This window comes from Phoenix dactylifera, chromosome 16, assembly GCF_051530095.1.
Source record: "Phoenix dactylifera cultivar Ajwa chromosome 16, Ajwa_hap1_PhDact_Kaust_v1.1, whole genome shotgun sequence".
NCBI classification, from domain to species: Eukaryota; Viridiplantae; Streptophyta; class Magnoliopsida; order Arecales; family Arecaceae; genus Phoenix; species Phoenix dactylifera.
The window spans coordinates 545,447-565,975 of NC_143205.1; the positions used below are offsets into that span (position 1 = coordinate 545,447).

General features: G+C 39.5%; 1 protein-coding gene across 1 annotated transcript; it reads left to right on the forward strand.

Annotated features, from left to right (window-relative positions):
- Window positions 1-1,812: 1,812 nt before the first annotated feature.
- LOC103720736 (uncharacterized) lies at window positions 1,813-20,431 on the forward strand. Its single transcript, XM_008810584.5, has 6 exons — window positions 1,813-2,024; window positions 2,171-2,221; window positions 2,345-2,396; window positions 2,466-2,524; window positions 15,716-15,761; window positions 20,038-20,431. Exons 1-6 carry the CDS (start codon window positions 1,899-1,901, stop codon window positions 20,178-20,180), a joined length of 477 nt encoding a protein of 158 aa, XP_008808806.1. The 5' UTR covers window positions 1,813-1,898; the 3' UTR covers window positions 20,181-20,431.
- Window positions 20,432-20,529: the final 98 nt, after the last annotated feature.

A 20,529-nucleotide genomic window follows, 5' to 3' on the forward strand; every position in this document is an offset into this window, starting at 1 on the left:
GATGACAACAACCATTTTTATTTACAAAAAAATTAGACATTACTGTTGTCAAGTATAGAGGGATCGACTCGTGATATCCAAAAGTCAATTCGTGATCTTCAAGAGTTGACTCAAACTTGCTGAAGTTTTGTTTGCTTAGTTTGTTCTGCAAACACAAATTTCAAGGGGATTAGTCCTATATGTTTATATATTTAATTAATGTCTCTCAATAATATACTTCTAGGTTTTGAAATAAATACAATAAAGATATATAATAACAATAAAATTGAATTACTATACTAAAAAATATAACAAGTAATTTTGTAATTTCTGCATGTTTTTCAAAGCATTGACAATAGGTATTTTGAAAACAACTAATAATATGCACAATTTTTAAAGATGAAAGAGTTTTCTGCACAGATTTTAAAGATACAGAAAATTCTACATAGAAATTAAAGGTTGTAGAAAATAGTTTGCACAGAATTTAAAGTTGTAGAAAATCTATACATATTTTAAAGCTGTAGTAATTTTATGCACATATTTAAATCTGCAGAAAATTTTTGCACTATCTTCAAAGATGCTGAAAATTCTGCAAAGATTTTAAATGCACAGAAAATTTTATGTACGGTTTTAAAAGTTGCAGAAATCTATTTACACAATTTTCAGAGCAATATAACTTTTTTAAAAGACTTATTTTGTGAAGAAAACAATATTCTGAATAAAGTTAAGGCTTTCCAATTTCTATACAATTAAACTAAATCTAATTCTATACTATCAAATTAAATTTTAATATATATACACACACACACACACACATAGCAATTTCTAGTACAACTAAGGTCACGTTTTTAGATTGTTGGAAATATTCCTTCCAAAACTGCTATATTTATGTTTTATAAAGTATTATAAAAAAATAATCTATTAGAATAAAATCAAAAGATTAAAAAGAGCTTGTTTGAATCGAGATATGTGATATACGTTACCATAAGAACGTGATTCGCTCCCTATGTGCAAATTTACGGCGATCTCATCCTCAAGGTACAACAACTCAGTCTGATCCTCCTCTAAAGTACATGTTTACTGGGAGGTTTGATCCGACCGACTTCTTCAAATGTCCAGATGAAAAAGAAAATTTAAAAGATGCTTGAAAGAAGAGAAAAGAAAAAAAATGTAGAATTCTCTGTCTCGTCTTGGGAAGCAGATAAGTAGTAATGTAAATTGAGTAATCCAAAACACTAGAATAAACTCTATCCGCTAAATGCGAAAAACATTGTATCCAAAAATTGGAATCAATATTTTTTTTTCAAAGAGTTGTAGCTCTTTTGAAAGTAGTATCTGAAGGAAAAAATAAATATTATATCATTTGTAAACTAACTAAAATTTAGAGAATAAACCCGATTATTTATGGCATTATTGTTAATTTTATTCTTACAACTAGAAAAATAAAATTTTGCTTCCACTTTATTTTTAAATTGTGATAAATATAAATATATTTGGTAAAACCAATTAGTTTCCAAAATATAGAGATGACGATGATAGCTAAAGCAGTGGTAATGAGGGAGAGATAGAGGGGATGGTGCTAGTAATGGTGGGGACATCAATGATGTGGTGTTGACAGCAACTATGATGATGGAGATTACAATGATGATAATGATGATAGTAAAGATGGAAATAGTAGAAACGAAAATAATGATGTTAGGATAGTGGTAGTAAAAGACAAGTATTTTTTTATTTTTGAAACTAGCAGAAGTAAGGATATTTTAACTTTCCTTTTTTTAAATTTAATTAATTTTTTTTTGTTTAATTTAAAACTCCAACGCCGCCTTCGTGGTTGCGAGTATGATCCTACAAACTCGCGCACGATAAGACTTTTTTTACCCTCCCCTCCGAGCTAGAAACGGTGAAGGCTTTGGAGCGTGATGGGGACTAGGGAAGTGTACGAGGAGAAGCTCCGCACGGGCAATCTTTATCACGATCCCACCATAAACCCTGGCCTCGGCTCCCCACGCTGTCCCCGTTGCCTCTCCCTCATAAACCCTAACTCGGTTCCTTCCTCCCTCTTCGTTCTTAGTTTTGATTTCGATCTTTCATTCATGATTCAATTCGGGTCCTTTGTATCCTCAATTCGTTTTTTTCTTTTTTTTCCCCCCCGTCTTTACCGAAGTTCATTGATTTATGTTCAATTGTGCAGGCAAACGGGGAGTGGGCGATCACTTCTGTGTTGCATGATGCGACTGCTGTGGTATGGAAATACTTCTCCTGTAGACTTTCCCCCTCTTCTCTGAATGCTTCTGCAGTACTGTTTTATTCTAGTTACTGGTTAATGGTATTTGTTTATTTGAATCATCTGCTAATTGTTCGATAGGCTGGTTCGGGGGCTGGTGCGATGCTCAGTGCTGTCCACGGATTCAATACGGGTATGTATTTATAAGTTTATTGTTTAATTCAGTCTCCTTGAGTCTATTTTCATGTGGATCTTGTTGCAGGGATTCCATTTCTCCAGAAGCATGTGAAAGGACCCAAATGGCTGCATGTCTTTATCGGGGTAATAATTTTCCAACATGTTTGAAATTTCTTGTCGCTTGCCACTGGAAATATGCAGTATGCTGTGTGATTATCTATATTTTATATCAAGCTATGCAACTTTGTATAGTTAGGCCCTCAGCATTTTGAACGTTCGTTTTAAGCTCATTTATCTCTGAAATTTGAATGCACCGCATCTGAACTCTAATTTATGCGTTTCTGAAGCTTTGGAACTTTGGTTGTACTTGAATATTTCATTGCTCTTGTTGAATGCATTGAGTTATAATTGCAAGTGTGGATGTTGTTATTTTAATGAACTTTGTGTTAGGTGCCTCCATTTATTGAGGCGCATGACCTTCTCTGAAGATGTACGCTACTATCTTGAATTCTACAGTTTCATTCTTTTCTTGCTCTGTCTGTGATATGTACCTCCATATCTTCTCCACTAGCACTTCTCTTTGGGCCTTCTTGCTCTAGCTCCATCATGTTCCAAACTTTTGGATTCTCGTCAAGGCAGTCTTTGACTTGTGTCCGAACTAGTGTAGTTAGGGCATCCCTTGATTTGTCTTGTACTCTTAATGCTTATTTGAAGGTTCGGTGTGCAGTCTCACTGTTGCTCATGTCCTTTTTTAGAATTCTCGAGGTGGTAGCAGGCATAGCCTAACCATCTTGGCTTACTGATGGCTAACGCTGATCCTCTATTGTTAGAATTTGTTTTTATAGTCATTCATGCCCATTGTGAACCTCCCTAGTTTTCTATCTAGGTTGTTTAATAAGAAATACAGGTAGGGGTAGGTGTGGACCTAGTTTTTGTTGAAATCTGTTGAACCATTGTATCGGACTGCTTAACCACTTGAATTGCTCAAACCATTCTAATCAAATGGTGCCAACATGATACTGATTAGGAAAAGGGAGAGAGTATGAGTAGAACCTGTAATGCCCCCAAATCCCATTCCACAAAGTGGTAGCCCAAATCCACCATAATGTTATTTGAATTCTTGGCCTTGCTTTGTTTGATATCTTTCCATCGATGGATTTCTATGGAGGAGTAGTCTTTCTGTAGCCAAATCTGAGATCCTCATCCTCCTCATCTTCTTCTTTTTGGTTTACAGTGGGGGTGGCAAACAATCTGGACAGCTCAAGCTTGGCTAGGCCTCAGCCGAGAAAAAGCTCAGTCGAGGCTTGCTTCAAAGCTAAAGAATCCAAGCTTGAAGTAGCATTCTAGGCTCGAAATCAATTTCAAGCTAAGCCAAAAATAGACCCATCTCAATCAAGCTCGGTTCAATTAGGCTTGAAAATATATGTCTTTTATTATATATTATAAGTTTAGAACTTTAGTTAGTGCCCCTATCCACAATATCAAGGGGTCATTTGAAACTTGAATGTTTATTTAATTTTTTAACCCATAGATGTTAACTCAGATTTGAAACAAGCTTGAATCAAACTTTATTGCAAGCTCTAGCCAAGTTTGAATTGATTTCTTGCTTCACTTAGGATTTCAAGCTGATCAATCAGGCTTGTGTTTGGCTCAGTTTGAAATTAAGCTTCAATCGAGCTCAAAATAATGGTAAACAAATCAACCTTGATCTCAACTTTCAAGATCGAAATGAATTTCAGACCAAGCTCGGTCAAACCCAAGCTTGACCGAGCTCAGCTTGATTACACCCTTAGTTTACGGTGACAAAAATAAAACATAGGGTAGGTTCGAGTATGGGACCACATATCTAGACTCAAATCCATTAGGTGTTTGGATCTAAATTTTGATCCAAACCCTACCCATCCATTAACTAAGGTTTGTGTAGGTAGGCCCTAGGGATGGAAGAGATCTAGGATCCATCGTGATCTAGCTTTTTGGTTGGAGTGATTCTTAGCCAATGATTGGATTTTGGTTGGAATTGGCCTATAATCTAAGAAATTGGAGGAAAGGTGGAGGGTTTGATGTTTTGAGAATTCAGAAGCAAAGAAGTGATTTTATAAATCACATTTAGGATCTAAAGAAGAATTTGATCAATAGAAATTGCTGAGAACCCGTGACCCAATCATCAATAAAGAAGGTTCTTTTCATAGTTTCAACTTGGTCTAGTGGGTTGTTGAAGTACCAAAAAGGTCTTCAGTGCTTGTGCTTACACTCAAGTGAGGTAGGGCAATGGGACAATGGTCATGATGTGACTTTCATCTTGCAAAAATATTTGCTGCTAATGCTTTTTGCACCAGCTTTAGCACAAACTAGTGATAATATTCTTTTATTACTAATGTAAACCGTTTTGTCTAACATCAATTTTGAAAGATTTTGCTTCTTCCTTTACCATACGGACCCCAATGTTGGGTTATACCTTGATTTAATTGCTGTCATTGCGGGATTGCTCTTTTAATTTGGTCGATTTTTCCTTCACTAATAGAGCTTCATCTAAAGTTTAATTCAACTAACAAGTGGTTTTGTTTATTGTACCATAACTTATTCTATCATTGCAATTATCTTATGCAAGGTTCGCCAAACCAGTACCAGAGGGTGTATCGGTTGGTGACCGATTTGGCACGGTATGGGTTCATATTGTGCTATTTTGGGGTGTATCGACACAAGAAGAGCCCGAGAGGGAGGAGGAGAGGGAGAAAAGGAGAGAGGAAGAGAGAGGGAGAGAGGGGGAGATTGAGAGAGGAAGGTGGAGGGCCGAGGGAACCCTAACCTTAGCCCGAACGAGCAAGCGAGAGAGAGAGAGAGAGAGAGAGGGAAGGAGAGAGAGGGAGAGGGAGGGAGGAAGGGCAAGGGCCAGGAAACCCTAACCCGAGCGCGCGTGCACGAGAGAGAGGGAGAGGGACTTACCACTCTTGGACCATAGCGAGCGGCCATGGGGGAGGGGGGATTGGGGCGGTGTTCACGAGCGGGGGAGGGAATAAAATATATGCATTGCTTATGAAGAAAACAAATCAATCATTATACCTGGCTCTTCATCATAAACATACATATGTGCTTGCTTGCTCTGTTTGAACAATTATCTATTTGCCGATTCATGTTACTGTTTGAGTGACTACTTTCTCTTTGGAAGCCAGATGCCTTGGATAAAAACTCATATTAATGTTGGTTGAAACTAATGTATGGTTTAGCATTTGTTATCCTTTGGCTAAATGCAGTACTGTGCATCACATGTGTATGGTTGTGAATAAATACTACTTTTTTTAAGGGAAGGATGTCTGGTCCTGCCATTTGACCTAGAGAATATGATTGCATAAAGAAACTGAGAGTTTCTCATCTGCAGAATTGTGATACCCATCTTTTTTTAAAGATGGTGTAGGTTTTCCAATATTTATGTTGATAATCACAGTCTTTTTCCTAGCTAGTTTGTTTGGTTGAATTGAGAAATAGGAGTTGTTACTGAGGAACTCGAATGTTGAACATCTTTCATCAGCAATATCTGAGTGTGATCATTGGATGGATCTCCTTTTAGATATGTCTCTGGTTTGTTTCGGTAGTTGTTTTTTGGTTCAAAACAAGAAAATTCATCATAGGAGAAAAAAGATAGTGTAGACGATAGATTTATTGATGCAAACTGGGATTTCTAAGTTGTATTGAAACTTATACCTTCTTGAGTAGCTGTTCTATTTAGTTTGTTATATTTCACCTTCACATTGTTCATAAACTTAGTGTTTTGACATGGTGATGTACATTATACAGTAAGAACCGTTATACATTTTCTTTCGTTTAGAAAGATTTTCTATGACTAGTTGTTATGCATATGCAATGTACTTGGCTGCTGTTGATTTTAGCCAAAGCAGAGTTTCACTGAAGTCTCAATTTTAATAAAATCACGTCGATAGATTATTTAATCTTAGAAATATGGCTAGTAGTTTTTTTTTTTTTTAAGCCCAAATGAGAATAAATGTCAAATAAATGTCAGTCGCTTGATTACTGATAGATGTTTTCAATTCTATTATCTAATGGAATTCTAGTGTATTAACCACAGTTTCTTCCTGCTTGATCTTAGCAAACATTGTACCCAACATGGCTTCGAGCAAATTTAATGAAATGTATGAGAACTTTGTTAGCTCCAAAATTTTTTATAGAACAACATAAACCTGATATGACTGTTAACTATTTCAATGAAGCAATCTCATTGTTGAACTTTGTTAGATGGGATGGTGAGCAGAGGCAAACAAAAACTTGCAAAGGTGAATTTTAAGAACAACATAATATGACCATGTATAGTAACGAAGAGGATAAGGAGAAGAATTTTTGATCAGGAATATATTCAAGACAATATAGATATAGGTATATCCTTCATATGTGATGCGGGACAGATGATTTAGGGAAGAAAATAAGAATAGAAAGGGGAGGGGAGGGAAGTTCTGGAGTCCACCAGATGTCAAGACAAAGTTTTCATTCCAAAATACTCTAACTAAAACAGGAGACATGGGGGTGCCATATATAGCCCCCTATGCAACTACCTATGATCCCCACAAATAATCATGTAACTACCCATGATCCAACAACATCATGGGTCACTACACTAGCTAAATACAGTCATACAAGCCAGCAACTAACAAAAGACGAAAATACATAATAAATAAACGAAAATACACAAGAAAATAAAACTAGGGTGGCCGAAGTGCTATGCACGCCGGCGACGCCTATACACATGCTGGAAACGGTGGTCTGTGTCCCCACCAACTCCCCTCAGCGGAGAAGAGTTCGCCTTTGGCGAAACGGATGTCTGGTAATGCTCCAACAGGTCTGAAGCAAGTCGCTGAAGCTCATCTCTGCTAATCCAGGTATCATCTGATGGAGGTCGACCATGCCATCTGACCAGATATCGCTGATAACCACCGTTCTGCGTACTAATAATCTGATCGACCAAAATCTGTTCCACTGTGTTTGTGATCTGCGGAGAAAAAGGTACAGGAGGCAAGGCAGGAGCAGGAGATATGTTCTCAAAATTGGATGTGAGGTTAGTGTCAAGCTCATTGGGTGGGTCTGCAGGAATAGTTGTCGGACCTCGGTAGGCAACTAAGTCTTCTACATTAAAAACTGGATTAATTCCAAAATCATTTGGAATATCCACCACATATGCATTAGATCCAACCCATTTCAGAATTTTGTATGGACCCATACTTCGGGCGTGCAATTTTCTAATGGCTCCTGGTGGAAACCGTTCAGGTCTGATTCTGATCATTACATCATCACCCACTCGAAATTCTTGATAACGTCGACGTAAGTCAACGGCCATTTTATATCTCGTATTATTGATTTCAATTTTCTTATTAATCTCTTTATGTAAATTTTGTATGTGTTGCGCAAAGGACTCAGCAGTCTCAGAGATTCTATTGTTAGGTGCTACTAGGATAAGATCAACAGGTTTTCGCGGAACATAGCCTAAGACAATTTCGAAAGGGCTCAAGCCAGAGGTCCTGTTCACAGAGCTATTGTAAGCGAATTCAGCTGTGGATAGGAGAAGATCCCAATTACCTGGGTAGTCACCCACTAAACATCGTAGAAGGTTTTCTAGGCTGCGGTTGACCACCTCAGTTTGCCCATTTGTCTGAGGGTGATAGGCTGTGGAATATTTAAGCTTGGTACCCATAAAATTCCAGAGGGTCTTCCAAAAATAACTAACAAATTTGACATCTCTATCAGTCACTATCGATTTTGGAAGCCCGTGGAGCCTAACGACCTCATCAAAGATGATCCTCGCAACTTTGGAGGCATCAGAAGTCTTGGAAGTGGGCAGAAAATGTGCCATCTTAGAGAACCGATCCACTACCACGAGAATGGAATCATGCTTACTTCTAGTCTTTGGCAACCCTAGCACGAAATCCATACTAATGTCCTGCCAAGGACGATCTGGGACAGAAAGGGGGGTATATAAGCCAGTGTTTTGTTTGCGCTGTTTGGATAAATGACAAGTATGACACTGACTAACAATTTTTGCAACATCCCGTTTTAAACTAGGCCAATAAAATCTTTGTTCGACCATATCAATGGTCATATTTCTACCAAAATGGCCAGCTATTCCTCCTGCATGAAGTTCCCAAACAAGAAAATCTCTAAAGGATGTTTGAGGGATACACAGCTTGTTTTCTCGGAACAGGAAAGCATCAACCACAAGGTAGTCACTATTGTCCTTGGTGTGACCTTCTAACACATTAGCATAGATCTTAACGAAGTCTGGACAAGTTGCATAATCGGCAATCATACGATCAAATCCAGTAACCTTTACGCTTACTGACAAAAGCAATGCTACACGGCGGCTTAAGGCATCAGCTGCCTTGTTGTCAATTCCTGCTTTATGACATAACACGAAGGTGTATTCTTGAAGAAATTCAGCCCACTTTCCGTGTCGTGAACTCAATCGTTTCTGGAAATTCAAGTACCTCAAAGCTTCATGATCGGAATATAATACGAACTCTTGAGGTAACAAATAGTGACGCCAGTGACGCAGCGCTTGGACAACTGCGTAAAATTCTGTCATAGGTGGAATATTTCCGTTTGGCATCATTCAGCTTCTCACTGAAGTATGCGATAGGATGTTTTTCTTGGCTTAAGACACCACCTATACCTATATCAGATGCATCACAAGAGACTTCAAAAACTTTAGTAAAATCTGGGAGGCGCATTACCGGGGTTTCTGTCATTCTAGTCTTGATCTCTTGGAATGCCTTTGAGGCCGCAACGGTCCAATGAAATTCACCTTTCCGGATACAATCCGTAATCGGTGCAGTGATCGTACTAAAATTCTTGATGAACCTCCTATAAAAGGTGGCTAGGCCGTGGAAGCTTCACACCTCAAATAATGTAGTGGGTTCGGGCCATTCAAGAATAGCTTGGACCTCCTGTGGGTCTGCAGAAACATCCTCAAAAGAAACAACAAATCCTAAGAAGATTACACGATCAGTCATAAATGAACACTTCTTAAGATTCGCATATAAGCTTTCTTTTCTTAGTGAATTGCAGACCAAACGTAGGTGCTCAAGGTGTTGTTCCTTGTTTTTGCTATAAATTAAGATATCGTCAAAATAGACTACAAGGAATTTTTCCATGAAAGGTCTTAGCACTTGGGTCATAATTCGCATAAATGTGCTAGGTGCATTTGTTAACCCAAAGGGCATGACTAGCCACTCATATAACCCATCCTTGGTTTTGAAAGCTGTTTTCCATTCATCACCTGGGCGGATACGGATTTGGTGGTAACCACTCTTAAGGTCAATTTTGGAGAAGATAGTGGCACCTGCCATCATATCAAGCATGTCATCCAATCGTGGTATTGGAAATCGATATTTAACCGTTATCTTATTAATTGCCCTGCTATCCACACACATTCTCCAAGTGCCGTCTTTTTTGGGCGTTAGAAGCGTAGGCACCGCACACGAGCTAAGATTCTCTCGGATGAACCCTTTTGGAGTAGTTCATCAATTTGCCGTTTCAATTTAGTGTGTTCAATCGGATTGAGTCTATAATGAGGCAAGTTCGGAAGAGTCGCCCCTGGAACCAAGTCTATGGCGTGCTGAATGTCACGCATAGGGAGAAGCTCATCAGGAAGGTCCTCAGGAAAGAGATCCTTAAATTCTTCCAGAACATGATGAACTTCCTTCGGAAAATCTATTTGAAAATCAGGAACAACTTCTTTGGACACTAACACAATGACTATGGATTTTTGGGCTGCTGCTTTCTCAAATTCCTTAGGACTAATGATTTGAAGGCGCTTTTCAATCTTTACATCCTTCTTTCCAGCAATAGAAGGCCTAGGAGGCAAAGGGTTTAGTCGAATTTTCTTACCTTGGTGAACAAAAGAACAGGAATTGGATTTGCCATAAATGGTCACATCCAAATCATAAAGCCACGGTCTACCAAGGATGATGTGTCCAACGTTCATGGGAATAACATCACACCAGACCTTATCATTATATTCAGAAAAGTTGATTTGGACTAGACAATGCTCAGTGACTGGTATAGCGGTTTTATCCACCCAAGACACATTATAAGGGTTAGGATGAGGCACTGTCTTTAACTATAGCTTCTTGACAGTTCTTGTGGATACAACATTGACACTACTCCCACTGTCGATGATAACCTTACAGCTATGTTCGCCACATTTGATATAGGTGTGAAATATGGATCGACGCCTCCAGTCATCATCTTCTTGCTTAGGTTGTGTAAGGACACACCTAACTACGCCTAAAGGAGTGGAACCCTCAAGTGAGCCGGGTTCCTCACCTTCATCTGACTCTTCAGGGTTTATCTCTGGTTCATAGACCAACTCATCCTCTTCATCATTTCTATCTTCTTCGATGACCAGTGTTTTCTTAGTAGGGCATTGACTAGCTCTATGCCCAAAACCAAAACATCTGTAACACTGATCTCGAGAAATTTTGGGTGGTTCACTTAAAATTTTCTTATTCTTTTGATCATTAATTTTTGGGGACTCTGTCACTTAATTTCTAATATTAGGCTTACTCCAAGTGTTAGTTTGACTACCGTGGGTGAACTTATAATTGGCCTCCTTAAGATCAAATCGCCTAAAGGTTGACTTATTAGTATAACGCTCGATGTCTTGGACAAGTTGATAGCCATGTTCTAATGAATTGATCTCGCGTAGAATAAGCTCTTTTTGTAAATCATCTTGCAATCCGGACCTAAACCTAGAAAGGGTCAATTCCACACTCTCGCGTGCATCGCATCGCATGAAGAACTCATCAAAGCGAGCGATGTACTCAGACACAGGTTTGTTTCCTTGAATCAATCGTTGCTACTGATCTAACAGGCGACTCTTATAGGATGTAGGGAGATATTTTTCTTTTAACTTCTTCATTTCATCCCATTGTACCACAGGGGGTTGCCTAGCTCTAGCAAGCATATTTTCTATTGTGTTCCAATGCAACTTTGCGGGACCAGTGAGCTTCATTTTTGCAAAACGAACTCTGCGATCTTCAGATAGATTATACCATTCAAAGTAATGGTCCATATCAGCGAGCCAGTCAATTAAGACTTTTGGGTCGAGATGACCATCATAACTTGGTGCATCGATCTTAATACTGCGCATTACATGCTCATCTGGTGTCTCACGCGCTCTTAGATAGTCCCTTTGGCCTTGTTGCCTAAGGCCTCTGGGGCGGGGCGGTTCAAACTCACCAAGTTCAGACTCTCCATCGTTGTGAGTAACTTGGAGATTGGTGATTGAATTTTCAGCAAAGTCAAGCGGGTGTTCAGCCTATTTTCAAGGTCAGTGATCCTTGCCCCAAATCTGGTTTCTAATGCTGCTATGACATCTAACACCTATTGGTTTGGGTTGGTAGACATCTCATGTGAGTAGGATGTACCGCTGCGAGTTGTCATGCTCTAGAATTTGCACAGGTGATAACTAAATATCAGGGCCTTAGATACTGCTAACCTTGGTCTGGGTCATGCAAATCTTTGCAGGTTAATCTAATGAAAGTGGGGTCCTTCAAATTGATTAGGGTTTCACCAGATTCAAGTAAGATTTCCTAGTTGCCTTTTGAGGATTTGAAAATAATTTGTAAGGCTCAATATGTGTTTTCAAGGGGCACAGGCTCTTATAAAGTTAAGGTCCTATCTCAAACCGACAACATAAAGTGAAAGCAATAACAATCTAAAGATAAACTAGTTTATAGGGAAAGGCTGAAAAAAATTATTTAAAGGAAAGATACGACCTTTTCTTACAGATCTGATTCAGTGGAAGAGTTTGGATGTCAGAGTGCAGGATGCAGAACCGGAGCCCGATGATTTGTAGAAGATGCTGCTGGAAGACGGCCAACTGCGGGTATCGTTGTGGAAGCCCAACACGCTGCAGGGTCTGGATCCAAGTGTAGGGGCCTGAAAACTGGGCCCACGAGACAACGGGCCAAGGGAGCAATTAGGCTCGCGTGACAACGGGCCGAATGCTGGGGTCGGCCCGCTCGCCCGAAATCAGAAGTAATCGATGGGACCTGAAGCTTCTGGATGGCTTCGGATCCCTATGTGCGGTTGGGAGAGGGGATGAGGGAGACATCGGGGAAAGTGAAGAGCGAAGTCGGAGGGCGGAAACCTTCGTTTTGGGGAGCAAAGGAAGCGGCGAAAGCAAAGGATGGAGTCGGCGGCGGAAGTCGGAGGTGGCAGCACAGAGGAAGAAGGGGTCTCGGTGAGATGAGAGGGAGAAGAAGAAAGGGGATTAGGGTTTTTAAGGATGAGATATGGGAGGGAGAAGGTCTCGGTGAGCTGGGAGGGAGAAGAATAGGGTAGACTCGAAGGTTGGTGGAGGGTAGAAGCAGCGGAGAAGATGAAATGGGAGGGTGGCGGTGTGACCGAGGTGGCGGTGTGTGCGGTCGTAGAAAAGATCGGCGGTAAGGAAGAGGAGGCGGAGTGGAGTGAAGCTGCGACAGCAGCGGCACGGCGAGGACAAAGCGGCACAGCGTGCGGAGGAGCTCGGCGGCGTTGTTCGTCGGCAAGGAGGTGGCGCTGCGGTGGAGTTCTTGGGGAAGAAAGGTACACAATTTTTTTTTTTTCCACTAACTTGTGCAACTCACGTGCGATGGAGCACGTGTGCCTCACGTGGGTTGGGGAACGTGCAACTCACGTGCTTTCTTTTTTTTTTCTTTTCTTTCTTTCTTTGTTTTTTTTTTGGAGTGGATCCGGGCTAATAAACTGGGTAACGGGTGAGGGACTTACCCGTTAACCAGTGCTCCTTCAACCTCCCGACGGTTTCGGGAGGTGGTTCCAGACTCTGTGGCTACTGCTGCAGAGTGGATCCCATGGCCTGCAGTGGTGGACGGCGGCCGGCCACCCGCTCCGACCACTGTTGCTCTCCCCGGATCTCTTCTCTGTGAGTGGGGTCTGCAGCTGCTACGGTGGAACCGAGAGACAGAGATGAAAAAAGGGAGGCTAGGCTCCTCCTTTTTTGGTCACACGAGTTGGGCGTGGTCCTTCAACACGCTCCGGCGTTCGTGGTGGTCGGGGTACAGCGTAGATCTCGTGTGCCCACTTGAATCCAGGAATCCGGCGCTGCTCCGCCATACACAGGGTGAAACTTCTGTGGGAGTTTTCGGGAACAAGGAGACAGCAAAAGGATGTTTTTTTTTGTGTGTATTCTGTCCCACTGCAGCCCAGAATGGGAGAGGTTTTGGCAACAGTGGCAAAACCAGGGAGCTTTGATACCAAACTGATGCGGAACAGATGATTTAGGAAAGAAAATAAGAATAGAAAGGGGAGGGAAGGGAAGTTCTGGAGTCCACCAGATGTCAAGACAAAGTTTTCATTCCAAAATACTCTAACTAAAACAGGAGACATGGGGGTGCCATATATAGCCCCCTATGCAACTACCCATGATCCCCACAAATGATCATGTAACTACCCATGATCCAACAACATCATGGGTCACTACACTAGCTAAATACAGTCATACAAGCCAGCAACTGACAAAGACGAAAATACATAATAAATAAATGAAAATACACAAGAAAATAAAACTAGGGTGGCCGAAGTGCTATGCACGCCGGCGACGCCTATACACATGCTGGATACGGTGGTCTGTGTCCCCACCAATATGTCTCTCTTGTAAGTCGATGAAAGCCATGGAATTACTGTCAACCATTTCAATGCTTACATCTTTCCTGCATGGAGTCCATGAATCATGGCTTGAGTGCCATGCTTATGGAGTTGAAGCCCATTGGAGATGTATACTATGCAGGCAATGACGTAGGGCACCTAAGGTCCAGGTGCAACTATGTTTATTGTAAGGGCTTGTCTGGATCTTTCTTATGGTTGAGCTTAAGGAGTCTATGAAGTACATCATAGGCATAGGTATGTTGATTGGGTGGGTTTGTTTAAGATTTTGCTTATGGTTGGACTTAAGGAGGCTACGAGGTATATTGTAGTCACAGCTATGTTAATCTTAAGGCTTGGGTTAAGATCTTTCTTATCATTGGGCTTAAAATGTCTGTAAGGTATATTTTAGGCATAATAAGAACTAATGTTTCTTGATTCTTTTTAGCTTTTTGTTCCTCCCTTAGGTCTTTGAATGGTTGAAAGGTCTTGTTTCAGATCTTTCTTTTCAGTTTTAAATGGCGACTATGGTATGTAGCCATTTAAAGGGCCACATAGTGCACATGCATTATGCAGACTGCATATATAGGTGCCTGTGGTTAAAATTTTAAATATTTAAAATGAATGAGATATATTTAATACAATAATAGTATATATATATATATATATATATATATATATATTGTAACTAATAGCAATGTTAATAACAATAAAAAATCTAGAATGAATGCTTACTTTTTAGTACTCAATCTTTATAGCAATAATTATAGCATTATTAATACATTGACATTATTAATATATACATAAGAATGGCCACATATGTGGTAGCACAGTGGGAATCCTATTGCCTATGCGTCTGCAGAACACCAAATGAACCAACTTTTTGGCCTAAATGCGGCGTGCCCATACACTAATGGCATACAGGAATGTGTTGCAGACGAGGGACAGATTATGCATATGCAGCCTAATGCATTGAATTTAAACCATCATTTGTTTAACTTGGGCTAAGAGAATACAAAGAGGTGACATTTTAAATTTCAAACGCTTTTGAAATATAATTGGGCTTAAGGAGACATGATTTCTTTGAATGATTTTGGATTAAAATTGAGATAAGATCAAGGCTCAAATTATCGTAAGTTATTTAAACACGTAAGGTTTGCTTTCCCAATATTGGTTTTCATATTGGCACGTTGCCAAGACAGTATGGTATGCTTGGTACAATACAGTGCGACTCCCTTACCGACATGTGATCAAAGACTTTTTGATCATAGCATGCTATGGTACCACAAGCGGTATGGGTCAATACACCAAAAACCTGGGTGGAATTGGTCAATACTAGTGTCATCCGGTACTGGCCAGTTCAGCCCAGCGCTGTATCGTTTTGGTACCTTACTGATATGGTAGGATGTACCCGGTATTGAGGGTACGTGTCATGGCGAACCCTCCACATAGAGATGATTTGTCCACTTTTATTCCATAGGAATGCTCCTTGGACTATTTCAGGCCCAAGGGGGTTATTCTAGTCAAGGGGGCATTTTATGTTTGCGAATGTTTTCATGTGGAAAAATATTGAGGCCTATATACAATAATAAGTATTTGTCTAGCTACTATAAGTTAAAACATTCACCTTTTTATTGTTACGCATCCTTATGTTATTATGATCTAATGATGTCTTCTTTTGTGTCATAGCTTCCTCCACTGCTCTTGTTTTCTGGAGCTAGTGCTGCATTTGGAGGTAAGATTCAGCCTGTCATTAGAAGCTTCCCTTCAGCTGCAAATAATATTCATATATGTTTGCATTTTTAGAATTGTTTATGTTGCATGTTTGTATGTTCATTATAGAAACATCCGAAAGAAAATTATTGAATCTAATTTTGCAGCATTGTCCGGAAATGATTACATGGAACACAATTTTTCTGGATTAGAAATGAAAGAAAACTTGACTAAATTTAGAATTCTGAAATTATTAACAACTATGAATTTGCACTTTTATTTTTTGCTGAAGTTACTAATTTGTTGTACTTGTCAGTTTGTATTGAATATGATGCATGCAGTTGGTTTATGAACAGAATTTCAATGTCCATGTAATTGAAACAAAGTTGGACTTTCATTTTTTTACTAAATAAGAAAATCCCAGTAACACTTATTACAATCATTGGATGCCTTGATAACATGGAAATATCAACCATCAGCAAGCTGAATAGTGGTGCATTGATGTCAAGCATGAAAAGATTATGATATCTTTGTACAACATGCTAAAAAGCTTGATATTTTAATTATTTACATGCATGAAAATATACGATAATCAAGAGTGTCAAACTGCCAAGTTAGTCCTAGACATCGACATCCTTAAAACGCCTAGGTGGTTAGGCAGGTGCCTAGAGTAAAAATCCATAAAATTGTTATGTTTTCATATATAGGTGAATTGAAGCTTATCCTAGTGGTAACACCCATCTTTTTAGCAACCAGAGGTTCTAGTTTTCTGTTCTTAGACACAGCGAATATCAAATAACATCATATTGCTAGATGTTAATGTCATTTGCTAATCAAGTTTGGCAGTAATGACATCCTTGATTTAGTTATTCAATTACACTTCAGTTTTATTTACATAATAAATTTGCAATCGAGGAATTGAAGAAGTAGCTGAAAAATTGAAGAAGTATCTGAAACTTTCAATCTATGTAATATAATCTATCATCAAATAATATCTACAAGAACATGTTGTATATGCATCCGATTTCTATCTTTTATAAAGTTGGCGCTTCTTTATTTAAAGAGAACATTGAACACAATATTAATGCATTTAATAAACTAAGGAACAAGGTGCCCTCCCAAGAAAAGGCAGCCCTTAGGAGGCCAGGTGTGCCCTGCTAGGTGCTTGGGTAGCTGTCTCTTTTGAAAGCTTAGATAACACCAGACCACCTAGTTGCTTGGGTGGCCACTTTACAAATTATATAAGATCGTCCCCCTACAATAGGAAGGATAGTGCATGGGTATGAAAGTTGGGAGTGCACCCTTGAGTATCTTTATTTTTATGGAAGCTAGTATGAGATTGCGTTCTGCGCCATGGAATGTTAAGGGAGAGAGGGTTGAATATTGCCTCTAACTATGATCTTTACCCAAATGTGGAGGAATCTGACTTGTGCCCTCTTTCAATGCCCAAAGGCATTGCAGGTATCGTGATTATCTAATATTTCAGCGGTCTTATTTGCATCACCATCCCCATTTGAGATTTTTTCTTTTTACAGTATGTGAAATCACATGGTCACAAACCGGAAAGCACAAGGAAGAATGCATCTATTCTGCATATTTAGTCTATCAGATTTGGTATGCAAGGAATACTCGAATTTTTGAAAATATACATTGTTCGTCTAGATATATATTGGAGAAGACAATTGTGCAAGCTATCGAAGTGATCTAGAGTGATGAGTCTATGATAGTTGGGGACACTTGGGACTCCTTCCACAATCTCACCTCTTACTAGGATGGTATTTATTACCTAGGAGCCCCCACCCCCAAGCTTCATAATGGTTAACTTTGATGGTAGTGTTAGTGATAGAGTCGGCAGAGGAGGAGCGGGTTTTGTTATTAGATGCCCAAACTCTCATTTTATTGCAACAAGTGGGGGATAGCTTTTTGATCCATTTGTTTCGTGATCAGAGTTGCAGGCTGCATGGGAGGGGATGCGGTATGCTATTATATCTTTGAAGGCTAATCATATTCTTCTTAGAGGCGACTCAGCTACAGTGGTTAGATGAATTTCGAAACATGTTGGATATTCTACTGAACATCCCCTACTGCTGGATACTTGGAGACTAACTGAGAATTGTATATTATTTGTCGTTACTCATGTTTAAAGGGAGGCAAACAGGGCAGCAAACTGGATGACCACTTTTGTTGCTGAGCACTCTGGTGGAATCTTATAGATGTGTCACTCTAGTATTTCTATTGAGTTTAAAATGTATTGTTTTCTGATTTTGTAGGACGCATTCATACTAGGTGAGTATGAGCCATCCAGTTTAACAAAAAAAAAAAATGTCACCTGAAAAACCACCGATTAGCCTTTTGGTGTTCATCAACATGTGTTAAATTGTATTCGCATCCTCATTGGAAGTTGTTCTAGTGCCTTTTTGGTCATATGCAAGCACTAGCTCCTCACAAACATGATTAGAAGAAAATCTAATATTTCTGGGCTTTCATAGGATGACAGAAATGATTAGACGAAAATATCGTAACTCTAGCGATTCCCCATTGTGCCTGTAAGAACACAGTCTGCAAATATTTCTTCTAATGATTCTGAACATTCGATTGCCTAAGTAATTTCCTACCAACCTGATAATTTATTTGGGTTCTCATACATATCTCAAGCAGGTTCCTTGGAAATCAATCTCCCTGCTTCTCTGTCTCTTTCCCCTCCCCTCCCCTCCCCTCCCTCTCCCTCATCATTATTCATAAGAGATGGATGTGCAGTAAGACGAGAAAAGTAGTTGGAGAAATGACTATGTTATATGAGGCATAGAAGTTGCACCAACTGTGAGAGTAAGAGATAGACAACCAATTAAGATAGTCTGATTTGTGCAGCAATGAATGGGGATGTCTTGAGAAGAGCTGTTCAATTCTGTCCTCAATGGCCCGAAAAGGTTGAGATCTATGGTAAGGTGAATGGGAACCGTAAGAATGGATTTGGTTAAGCTTGCAATAATGCTAGAGGTAGCCCATAAATGCAAATGATTGTGACCAAGCATTTGTAAAGTTGAACAGGGCTTGATGGTTATTATGATGGTTATCATGTTGATTGTTGATGTTCATTTTTGTACATTTGGTGTAATTGTTCCTTTCTCTCATCACCCCAACCCTTTTTCAGCAAATAGCAGCCCCTTCTCACGTGATCTCTTCCTCAATCTGAATTCCAAAAATAACATATAATCCTATTTTATGAACGTGTAGAATATCATTGCTTGTGATTTCCCTAGTGATGCTTTGGAAGCTTGTGGAGCACCCATAGAAATAGTGTAGGTGCATAATCATCCATAAGTTGGTAGATTGATTTGGAGGACCAACATTGGTTGGGTCTATATGCTCATAAAGTTCCTTGCCTTTGAGTAAATTAAGAATATCTCTGTTGGGGGAAGCATTTTCTCTTCCCATACCCTTAAAAGATGCTTACGGGTTGGTTGATTCACTTGTGAAGAGGCAGAGAGGATATTGGAATTAGTTGTCGACAATTATACTGTATGATATTTTGGTCCTTTATGGTTGTCTACTGGACCATCAAAAAATCTGGCTTGAGGAAACCAGAATAGAAAGAACAATTGCCTACAGGCCAGGTTTAAGATCTCAGGTATATCAGTCATCTCGATCGTTGGCAGATGGAAGGCTGAAGAATTTTGAACTGGTTGAGATATTCTAATATCAGATATATGTTGGCAAGAATATTGAATACCAGATGATATAGTAGAAAAGGCAGTCTACTTTTTCATGGTGATCTTAAAAACTAGTAATAAGATATCAAGAACATGTTCTATAAGCTTAGCTGATCTCTGATCTTGTATCGACCAATATCTTGGGTGTAGCAGGCTTTATCAGCCCAGGTGATGAGAGCTGATAGTTTACCCATACCATTATCATTAAGTTCCCAGTATCCATACAAACTGATAGACAAATCATGTTGGTGATGCTGGGAGACCAATGTAAATATTCTTCAATGTGAGTGCTACTAGTTTCTCTTGGCAGTGTGGATGTTACCAACCATGGCAGTTTCAGTTGGTTTCGAACTAGTCTACAGTTTAACAAAGCTAAGGATGCACTCCAAATACAACATGCACACCCCTGCGAGCGCATGCACACCGTTGATGGTTATCATGCACTTGATAAGCTCATGCTTATTGCATCACAAGTTTGAGCGGCTTTTTCGACTTCTCAATAGAAGCAACAAGAATTTTTCTCTGCATACATTTTTCTCTACTTGATGTTGTTGTGACATTTAGATATTTTTGTTTTTGTTTCTACAGCTTATGCAGTTCCTAAGTTCGCTCAGCTCACTGTGACATCCTATTATGCTGCTTCAAGTGCATCACACCATGCAATATCACAGGTCACCAGATATGTGGAAGGTGCACATTCATCTCGTGATCATCATGATAATCCCAGATGATGAGCATGCACAGCCCCTCTTTGCGGCATATTAATCAACAGGTCGTGCCTCCCAAGTCCTTTTTAAAGAAAGCAAACTCCCTAAGGAATTATTAGATGGATGTGTATTTTGTATGCCTTCTTCGGTATAAATTTGTTGTAATATTCCTTATCGGTTACCAGATGTTTGAACCTATGATGTCTCAAAATGCTGTTGTTAGTATGCCTGTTCAGACTATAATCAAGTTCTCCGGATCAGTAGGAGATTGCCAATTTTCATAGTTATAGACGCGCACGCACACACATACGTATATATACACACATATACGTATATAGACACACACACACAGACACAGACACATATACGTATA

Coding starts and splice junctions, on each gene's coding strand:
- LOC103720736 (XM_008810584.5), top strand. CDS start 1,899: ATGGGGACTAGGGAAGTGTACGAGGAGAAGCTCCGCACGGGCAATCTT. Junction 2,222..2,344: donor TGCATGATGCGACTGCTGTG/GTATGGAAATAC, acceptor ATTGTTCGATAG/GCTGGTTCGGGGGCTGGTGC. Junction 15,762..20,037: donor AGCTAGTGCTGCATTTGGAG/GTAAGATTCAGC, acceptor TTGTTTCTACAG/CTTATGCAGTTCCTAAGTTC.